The sequence below is a fragment of the Triticum aestivum genome, chromosome 3A (assembly GCF_018294505.1).
Source record: "Triticum aestivum cultivar Chinese Spring chromosome 3A, IWGSC CS RefSeq v2.1, whole genome shotgun sequence".
Taxonomy (NCBI): Eukaryota; Viridiplantae; Streptophyta; class Magnoliopsida; order Poales; family Poaceae; genus Triticum; species Triticum aestivum.
Window position 1 is genome coordinate 731,459,696 of NC_057800.1, and position 10,457 is coordinate 731,470,152.

Consider the following 10,457-nt stretch of genomic DNA (forward strand, 5'->3'; position numbering starts at 1 on the left):
GAATATGGGTGAACCTTCTTCATTTTTTAACGCTAGATTATGTTTTTTTGGTCTATTTGCTTGATTCTAATTATGGGCCAAGGATTAAAGATACGACTAGAGGTGGGGTCAATAGCAGACTACACATTCGAAATTTCTTATTTGATTTAGCGACTGCGGCATTATAAGTTCTCTAAAATGTAAATACAACTAAGATGATTTAACCTATATGAGACAACAGATATTGCAAAAAGACCAACATGTTACAGTAGCAAGCAACACTCAGTCAAATAATAATGCTCGGTAGAAAAATGTAACCACAAGTCAACGAGACAAAGATTTACCACGTGGTTCACGCCCTAGGACGGTGGTGACGTGAACCTAAGAAAGTACTCCATGACATGGACTCATCAAGTAATCTTGTAATGATGCCTTCTACAATAATGGAGATACATGCTATTTCTGAACTCGCAAAAAAAAAGATACATGCTATTTCGAAAGAAGACATTTAGATTATTAGAGGAGATGTGCCCAAACATGTACAAGAATGTACCAACATAGTATGCCACAACGACGTCAATGGCCTAGCATGAATCAAAACTAATAAACATACCAAACAGCAATACAGCGAAATGAATGAATATAACCGGCCGTACATATAAGATAACTAGCTAGGGTCTACATGTGCATATGCATCCATGATTGTATCTGTGGTGGTGGGCATGACGAGCGTGCTTCTTGGCCTCTTTCTTCTTGTGGTGCTCGTGGATGGCGAATCCTGCGCTGCCGGCGGCGACAGTGGCGGCGATCTTCTCCTTCATCTTGTGCGACCTCGCATGCTCCGGGTCCTTCCTCGCCTCGTGCTTCTCGTGCTGTATACCGATCGTGAAGTGATTGTTAGTTCTAGTTAAGCATGAGTAATTCACATTACGTAGAAAATAAGTAGTACAACGCATGAGGTGTTTGCTGCGTACCCTAGCGTATGCTCCGGCGGCGACGGCACCGAGCTTGGCCAGCTTCTCCATGTGCTTGTGATGCTTCTCCTCCTTGCGGTACTGCTCGCCGCCGGCCTCGGTCTTGCCGCTGCTGCTGCTGTGGCGGCCCATCACAAATTAGCTTTCCGAGCTAGCAATGGAGTACCTCGGTGTGCGAACTAAACTCGTGCCTTGCCTTGTCTATACATGAGGAATGGAGGATGATGATCTGTGTTTGTGTGTTTGTGATATGTGCTTGACATGAGGGCATGCATGTCTCTTTATATAGGAGGATCTGTGTACGGGCGCAACATGCAGCTCGCACGTACGTGCGCGCCTTCCTCTTACGCGTTCTCAATTTTCAAGCAATTATTGAGCCTTGTTCATATCGATACCGACCGATCGCAGATATATTTCGCTTTCGTAGACTAGATGTGGCTCGATCAATCGCCCTCGCGTTTTCTTCTTCAGATAGAAAATGACACGCACGCCACTGGATTTCCAGTAGAAACGGAAACTAGACCGAGTTCGTTCGCATTCTAGCTTAACCGCGTCGGTCGGCCGGTCGGTGCAACACGGCTAAGGATTTTTCTTTTTTTGCCCGGAACAGCTACGGAATTTTCGACCCGACTAATTAACTTGGAACTAAGCAAGACGTACGTGTCGCTAGCTCGTGTGGACGTACGTGCATCTACCTGAAAGTATTTCCTCTCTCAAGAAATACTTTCTCCGGCCCAAAATAAGTGACTCAATTGTGTATTAGTTTCAGTATAAAGTTGTATTATAGTTGAGACACTTATTTTGAAATGGAGAGAGTATAAGATAGGGATCTAAACATTTTTATATTTCTTTACAAATGGAGTAACATTTTTTTTTGAAACGGATCCATACCTGACGTATCATCTACAGTATCTATCCATGCAACAAAAAGAGGCAAAGGCGAACCAACCTGTAGTAGGAAGGTTAGAAGGACAGTATTATCTCTAGCGCAACATGATTCAAGTCCTAAACTTGACACCGCTGATTGTATTTTCATAGATTTATTTCACATCCTCCGGCGCTGTGCGTTCAGTGAGAGGAGACGTTCTCGTCGATTACAAATGCATCTGTATCGACTTCGTCAATCGCAAGATGATGTTCTCGTTCAGTCTCTCGATGATGCTCATAAGAATAAAATAAGTGTATGTGCACATGTATAAGCATTTGCATATGTACTATGTTCAAAAGTAGCAGCAAGAAGACGGTCATTTTTTAGCATTCAATTAAGTAGCTAAAAAAAACTAGTAATTTCGCCACATGCACATGTGGTAAGCTGCCAAAGTACTATCCTCACGAGAAGCCTTTTCTTAGACACCCTTTGACTTTTCTACTGCCAGTAATCTCATGATGGATTACCATAAAAAAAGTCGCATGATAAGTTAGGGCATTTCAACGTCAACCTTCAGACTGTTCGCATACGTTTGGACTGTGTTGTGTTCATGTATTGTGCCATTCAGTACGGTTCTGCATCGGTCCGCCGACGGGTCGGGACATCCGTTCTCCCACAAATTGGAACAGAACGTAGGTGAGCTTTGTAAGAGTCCTGACATCTGGATGACCAACAAAAAGCCGTCATGTATCATCTCTACTCTGCGTCTGCCTATGATGGCTAGTATTTAGTGAAATGCAATGTGATAATTGCAGCAAATTGCTAGCACTTTGGCGGAAGGTAGTACTGAATAATACATTTACATTTGGCGGAAGGTGCTAATTAGTATTTTAATTAATCAAAATAGGCATTCATTTGGCGGAAGGTTGGCTTCCGCCATGGCATGGCGTGCTTAGTAGCCTTGCTTCGATTTGGCGGAATGTTTGCTTCCACCATAGTGGTGTACTTCGTAGCCTTGCTTAGTGCTTTTAGTAGGTTCATTTAGCCAAATGTTTGCTTTTAGTAGGTTCATTTAGCCAAATGTTTCGCGAGATGTTTTGAATATATGCGGCTATGGTTGGATGGTCGTCTCCCACATTCTTATATGCGACTGGTCCCCATATCCGCGGACAGATGTCAGAGCGAATTTACGGATCGATGTTGGAGATGCCCTTAGCTTTCCTTTTTAATTTTATTTTAAGAATCATCAATAGTTTTATTGAAGCTCAACATCCATTGGAGGTACAATGCCTTGGATCATAGACCCAAGAAAATTACACTATTACGATGAATTACCAAGATATTTCTTGGAGACTTATTTTCCATGGTGACAATCCTTGCAACATGACCTACTAGCAAGGCATTACCGCATTGGTAAAGATAATGCAATCACACCTCGGTCGTGGTACGGCCAACCGTATACTTGCATCAGCATATTAACTACCTTCAAAGGTTTTTTGACATCCGCATGAGTCGTCCATGTGAAAAGATGAAACATCGTGTGCGTCGAACGTTCTTCGGCCGGGATGACCCCCTAGAAATGTAGGTTGTTGAAATACAAAATATTCACCAAGATGCCAGATAAGCACACTGAAGCCACAAGAGATCAGACCAACAAAAGCACCAGGCGCTAACACAAACTCATCATATCCGCATGAACACACCTGTGAGAACAAAAACCCAAATTTCGCAAGATTGGACTTATGAAGTGATGATAACTCTGGCTTTGTGGCACTAGCCCGTAAGGATTCATCACAGCAAAAGAAGAACAAGAGTAACTTTATTCTAACCGGCGTTGCACCCTTCGCAAGGACATCTATAGCATGATTATGTGATGTTTGTTTACCGTGCAGTGATGAATCCTCCCTCCCTCCTTTCCATGAGGAAAAGGGGGCGCCTCCCCTATTGGGCCCTTGTGGACCAATTCTCCTTCCACCACTTGGCCTTTTAAGATTCATTGATATTTAATTAATATAAAAGCCTCATGACTATTATTAGAGCCTTTTATTATTAATTTAACATCTCTGGAGACATTTTCACCTATATATATATTATCGGTAATACCCAGTATTGTCCGATAAACTCTGAAACCCTTCCGGAAACCCCGAAGCGCTTCCGGTTCCTCTCGAAACTATTTCGAATATTAATGAAACAATTTCATAAATATTTTCTCATTACTCCTATCATACTAACACTCAGCAGATCATGATTACATTAAGCTTGCGAACCTGTAGGTTTGGTAAAATATAGACATGAACAAAACCCCTTTCGTTCAATGACTGAAAGTGAAACCGTGGACATCCATATCGATCCCTATGAGTACATGATGACATTCGAGTGAACTTTTGGTTTTGATGGGCTATTTCCTTTGCTTCGTGATACTTTACAAAACCCAAGGTGAGGTATATCGGTATTCTCTTGAGTCATACACATGCTCACTATGCCGGTCTCCTCGCTACCGGTTTTGTTCCGGCGATATTATCTCAAAGTATAACAAACAAGTTTGGGTCGATTCAATATGATTGTTATTCTAAGGTCATACTCTTAATTTTGTTTTAGAACTATCGTTACACTTAATGATATCCTAAGATCTGGAAAATGTGATCACCAACAACACTTCAGCTAGTCTTAGAGACGAGACTAGGAATCTTTTTTGACCATCTATCACTCCACATGTGCATATGAGTTTCCCATTGGATCGCTTATTCCATGATCATAGCAGTTATAATATAGAATGTAAACTCTTAATTATCAATATAGAAATATAATAATATGGTATTATTGTCTCTAAGGCATATTTCCAATACATAATAAGTGACAGCCAATATGTCGTGAACCCCAGGTGTAATAAGATCCTCTCTAGATAAATCCTTTTGGCCCTATCATATGCCTTGTGCATGCCAAGCTTCACCACACAAGTTCCATATTTACCTTTATGCTTCTTTTTAATAGCATGATTAGATTCAAAAGACATCAGCAAATTATCTGAGATAAGACCTCCCAGGAAAAAAGCACTTTGGTTTGGCGAAATAATCTCCAACAGAAGAAATTTCGGACGGTTAACAAGCAGTTCTCAAATCACCTTATACACCACGTTGCATAAGTTTATGGGCCAAAAAACTGAGTTATGACCTCAGGATTGTCGATCTTAGGGACGAGAAATATAGTGGTATTATTCTAGCCATCCGGAATCTTCCTAGTGTTTACTGCCAACAACACTTCATCAATGAGATCGTCCTCGACTTTGTGGCAAAAACTCTTGTAGAAAACAACATGTAGGTCATCCAGGCTTGGTACCTTTAATTAATTTGTTGATATTATACATAGCTTTTTAAACCTCATCTCTAGTGTAAGGTTTGTTTAACTCCTAATTTATATATCCGGTTTCTCGCAAAACAAATCATATATTCGGTCACACTAGGCTTAACGTTATCAATAATGTCTTGGTCCTCAATCCAATCACATGGATCGCATTTCAATCGTTTAATGTAAATTCCTTACGTCGTCCCATCGCTGCCCTGTGGAAGAAGTCATTGTTTTGGTCACCGTGACTGAGCCAATCAGCACGCCTCTTTGGATCTAGTAAATTCTTTTCCTGTTCTAGCAGGTACTCCATTTCATAGGAATTTCATGTTAGTGGGCTGGGCGTTATTTCATTCAGTTTCTTTTCTAATTCTCAGACTCTACTATGAGGCCCCTTCAAAACCTCCTTGTCCTAGCGGTGTAGCGCAGAGCGAATGACCGATGTGAGCTGCCCTAGAGACACCACACCATGCATCTTCCCACATTAATGCAGTTTGGACAATTCTCTGAGATCCTCTTCGGCAAGACAACGTTCCACTAGACCCTCTTGGTTGCAGGCCTAGCTGGAACTCGATGTCCACCAGAATCGGGTGATGGTACCGATTTGTCGAAGCGTTCATTTGACACATCGAAGCAGGGAAACAAACCAACCCATCCACTGTTGCCCACTTCCCAGTCTAGCCGTTCATGCATATGACCCAGCGCCACAAGAAAATATCACCACTATATCCAAGATAATCCAGACTGCAATCAAAGAGCATTACTAAACGCTTGCATACAACGTTGGGGTGTGCAACTCCACCCTCTTTCTCATGAGCATGCACAATTTCATTGAAGTCGCCTTGAGCTAGATAGTCCAGGTAGTAATAACCTTGTCCTAGTTGTCAAATAAAGGGTAGAGTTGATGTTGATAAAGGAAATGGGTGAGCTTCTTCATTTAACTCAAGGTGATGTTTTTCTTCAAGATTTGGTTCATTCTAATTTGGGTGTGGCTTGGTCTCAGTCGACTGAGATTTAACCAAGTCTCAGTCAAGTGATAACATGTAATAGAGAAAAGGGAAAATCTAAAAATAAAATTTTGCACGGATCTCAATGTAAGATCTCACGGATATAGCACCGAGTGAGACTTAACGAAGCTTAGTCGATTGAGACTTATCAAGACTATTCTAGTTATGGGTCAGAAGACACAAATTTCGAATCCCCATGCGAAGGATCAAAGATGACGACTAGAGGTGGGGTCAAATAGCTGACTACATATTTTAAATTTCCTAGTTGATTTAGAGACAGTGGAAGTATAAGTTCTCCAAAGTTTAAATACAACTAAGTTGCTTCAACCTATATGAGGCAATAGATCTTGCAACAATACCAACATGTTACGGTAGAATGCAACACTCAACCAAATAATAAGGCTCGGTAGAAGAAAGTAACCACGAGTCATGGAGACAAATATTTATCATGTGGTTCACGCCCTTGGGTGGCGGTGACGCGAACCCAAGAAAGTACTCCATGACATCTAGTAATGTTGTAATGTTGGGCATTTTCAATGGAGATCCCTGCTATTTCGAGAGAAAAGAAGGCGTGTAGGTTATTATTAGAGGAGATGTGCCCAAACATGTACTACAAGAATGTACCAACATGACTATGTGACGAAAATACACATACCAAACAGCAATTCAGTACTATGGAACAAGACAACAAAATGAATGAATGTAACCGGCCGTACATATAAGATAGCTAGCAAGGGTCTACGTGTGCATTTGCATCCATGAGTGTATGTGTATCAGTGGTGGTGGCCATGGCGGGCGTGCTTCTTGGCCTCTTTCTTTTTGTGGTGCTCATGGATCGCCAAGCCGGCGCTGCCGGCGGCGACCGTGGCGGCGATCTTCTCCTTGATCTTGTGCGACCTTGCATGCTCCGGGTCCTTCCTCGCCTCGTGCTTCTCGTGCTGCATATTGTCAAGTAATTATCAGCGCTATAGTTAACCATGAGTAGAGTAATGCATATGCCATCAATTGCGCAAGTAATATGTAAAGCGTGAGCTGTGGGGCGTACCCTAGCGTATGCTCCGGCTGCGACGGCGCCGAGCTTGGCCAACTTCTCCATGTGCTTGTGATGCTTCTCCTCCTTGCGGTACTGCTCGCCGCCCGCCTCGGCCTTGCCGCTGCTGCTGTGGCGCCCCATCACCGGTATACGTCCGTGTACGTACGCACTCGTGCCTTGTGTGATCGATGGGTATATAGGAGGATGAGGATCTATGTATGTGTTTGAAGGAGGAGGATCTGTGTTTGTGATATGTGCTTGACATGAGGGCATGCATGTCTCTTTATATAGGATGGAGAAGATCATGTACGGGCGCAGCGCTAGCATATGCAGCTGACTCGCACGTACCTACGCGCGTTCCTCTTACGCGTTCTCAACTTTTTCGACGTGTGCTTTTAGCTACTCTTCTGCTCACAAATAGAAGATGCTTTGTGTTCGTGTTGACACCTGATTTTGGCACAATGCAGAATGTAATGGAGATGGCCTCAAATGACAAAATATTCTAAATGAGAAATTTCACATTGCCGAGTGAAACAACTTTGATGTTTGGACCATAATCATTCGGCATCATATCAAAGACCAAAACTACACTCAGATTGTCATGTAGGTGTTCTGAGTGCTTTTTGGTCAAGTACGCCTCCAGGACAATCTCGGATGAAGGAATACTCTACATGAATTGTCTTCGTCTCGTCGAATCGGTCGATTTTGATATAAAAATCATCTCAATCCGAGTTCATATGCAAAAGTTAAAGCTATCTGGATGCAGCCCTGTCAAGAGGCGAAATATGACGCGGAAGACCAGACATGTCTTGGCAAGTGTCTGATGTAATGCGTGAGTGTTTTGGCCCAGAAGATGGCCTCGAATCGGAAAACGTTCAATACGAAAGTTTTTCGTCTCGTCAAAACGGTCAACTTTGCTTTTGGACACATTTTCATCCGAGGTCGTTTACTGCCTCAAAAACCTTGCCGGGGAAAGCTTGCCGCCGTGAACAGTAACCTTGCCGGGGAAAGCTTGCCGCCGTGAACAGTAACCTTGCTGGGGAAAGCTTGCCGCCGTGAACAGTAACCTTGCCGGGGGAGAGCTTGCCGCCGTGAACAGTAACCTGCCGGGGAAAGCTTGACACCGTGAACAGTAACCTTGCCGGGAAAGCTTGCTGCCGTGAACAGTAGAAACTGTCGAGGCCAATCCGACCAGATGCTGAAGATGGGCTCAAATACTTATCTAGATGGCTTCGGATGAAGAAGTGTTCAACACAGTAGTTGTTCGTAACATCGAAACGGTCAACTTTGCTTTTGGAGTCATCATCATCCGACGTAGTATACGACCTGCAGAGACGCTGCAAGAGTCGGACGGTCCAGTCAGCTACATGAACGAGTCCGACTCGAAATTAGAGATGACCCCGTGGAGTATTCAAGATGGCCTTATTTGGAAAAGTGATCAACATACGGATTGTTGGCCTCGTTGAAGCACACATAATTGATATTTGAACCATCTCCATCGGAAGTCATATGCAGATTCCACAGCCCACGCAAGGAGCAAGACAGAAGATTGGACCAGATTCGGGCTGAATCCGAGTGGGACCAGAACTAGGATTCTAGGACATGAATTGATGTAATTTTCTTGTAAGGAAAGCCTAGATAAATCCTTTGCTTGTACGGGAAGTCCAGCCGCCTCTTATATATGTTGGGGGTGACGACCGATTGAAACAACACACAATCGAAAAAATCAATATACTACTTTTTCATCTACGTTTTATCTCTCCACCGTTTTTCTATCTCATTCTTCGCTGTTCTTTGTGTTTGAGAGTTGCGAATCCCGAGGCTCTAGGGGCGAGCGAATCAACCTAGGGCAGCCCATAGCCGCCGCACTCCCTGACGGGGTCCCTCCCGGGGGTGTGGGGTTTTCGGGTCTGCAAAAGCGCCCGTCGACTGTCTTGCGTATCGCGCTGTCGGTCGGGTCTCCTTCGACGTGAGCTGCGGTGCATCACCCCCGGCGTCGAGGGTACACGTGACGTTTTCGTGTGTCAACACACTTTTTGGCCACTCCGCTGGGGAATGAAGATCAATCATCATCATCCACCATGTCTGATCTTCCCAAGCCATCTGAGGTAGACGTAACATCATTAAGCCCAGTCTTGATGAGATATCAGCCGATCATCGCCAAGTCTATGAGGAGTACAAGAAGGCGCGCGAGGAGAAGGACTTGCAGGAGTTCCTTGCAAAGTTCCAGAAGGATCGCCAAGGCAACATCACTCCGATTGGAGAAATCAAGTTTCCTCCTCTTCAAGCCGAGCAGGTTAAACCCGCTGTGAGTACTACCTTTTCTCCTGAGCAGTGGGCTGAGATTGAGAGTCGTATTGCTGATGGTAACAATCTGGTCTATCAAACTTTCATAGAAAATACCAATGCTCAAAAAAATATATCTCAATCATCTAGTGGTAATGATGGTGTAGCTGCTAGTGTGCAAAACCCTAATCTGGCTTTGCCTATCTCATCGGCGCCTCCCATGCCGATGACTTATTATCCTACTCAAACAAATCAGATTGTGACTGCACCTATTAATCCTATTATGAGCATGCCAGGTTCGGTGGCAGCGCTGAACCAAACCCTACCTACACCTACAACCACTCGACCACTACCAAATTTTGGGTCGACATACATGCCACAATTCTTACCTACAGCTAGTAACCCTACTCCTCCTATGCCACTGCCACAAGCGTCATCGTCCACTATGGATGATGGTCTAGCTAATCTTAGAGAGGAGATGGCTAAGATGCTTCGAGAGAATTTTGGAGTTGAGTTACCTCGGAATCGATTTACCAAAAGCCGTACCCTGAGTACTTTGATGCCATCCAGTGCCCTCCAGGATATAAAATTCCAGATTTTGTTAAATTTAGTGGAGAAGGCACAAAAACCACATGGGAGCATGTTAGTCAATATTTAGCACAATTGGGTGAGGCAGGCTCATTGAACGAATTGAAAGTGCGTTTATTTCCTTTATCATTAACTGGTACCGCATTTTCATGGTTTTTTCTTTACCCCATGGTTCCATTCGGGTTTGGTCGCAGCTAGAGCAGAAGTTTCATGATCACTTTTATAGCGGCGACAATGAACTCAAGTTGTCACATCTAACATCGGTTAAGCAGAAGCATGATGAATCGGTCTTCGATTACGTCAAGAGATTTAGAGAAACAAAAAACCGGTGTTTTAGTTTGGTGATAACCGAGAGAGACTTGGCAGACCTAGTGCTGAGT

The 10,457-nt window shown here is 43.5% G+C and overlaps 2 protein-coding genes across 2 annotated transcripts; both read right to left on the reverse strand.

Moving 5' to 3' along the window:
• Window positions 1–569: 569 nt before the first annotated feature.
• LOC123059536 (abscisic stress-ripening protein 1) lies at window positions 570–1,195 on the reverse strand. The gene is made up of 2 exons (XM_044482078.1): window positions 954–1,195; window positions 570–851 (listed from the first exon to the last, which is right to left on the reverse strand). The coding sequence occupies exons 1-2, from the start codon at window positions 1,083–1,085 to the stop codon at window positions 651–653; spliced, it is 333 nt and encodes a 110-aa protein (XP_044338013.1). The 5' UTR covers window positions 1,086–1,195; the 3' UTR covers window positions 570–650.
• Window positions 1,196–6,815: 5,620 nt separating this feature from the next.
• Window positions 6,816–7,344, reverse strand: LOC123059537 (abscisic stress-ripening protein 1). The gene is made up of 2 exons (XM_044482079.1): window positions 7,216–7,344; window positions 6,816–7,108 (listed from the first exon to the last, which is right to left on the reverse strand). Exons 1-2 carry the CDS (start codon window positions 7,342–7,344, stop codon window positions 6,944–6,946), a joined length of 294 nt encoding a protein of 97 aa, XP_044338014.1. The 3' UTR covers window positions 6,816–6,943.
• Between the last annotated feature and the right edge of the window lie 3,113 nt (window positions 7,345–10,457).

What these genes read in the sequence shown, in the direction of transcription:
- LOC123059536 (XM_044482078.1), bottom strand. Translation starts at nt 1,085, where the DNA reads ATGGGCCGCCACAGCAGCAGCAGCGGCAAGACCGAGGCCGGCGGCGAG. An exon ending in CCGCCGGAGCATACGCTAGG is followed by an intron (nt 852 to 953) that starts GTACGCAGCAAA and finishes ATCGGTATACAG; the next exon opens with CACGAGAAGCACGAGGCGAG.
- LOC123059537 (XM_044482079.1), bottom strand. Translation starts at nt 7,344, where the DNA reads ATGGGGCGCCACAGCAGCAGCGGCAAGGCCGAGGCGGGCGGCGAGCAG. An exon ending in CAGCCGGAGCATACGCTAGG is followed by an intron (nt 7,109 to 7,215) that starts GTACGCCCCACA and finishes GACAATATGCAG; the next exon opens with CACGAGAAGCACGAGGCGAG.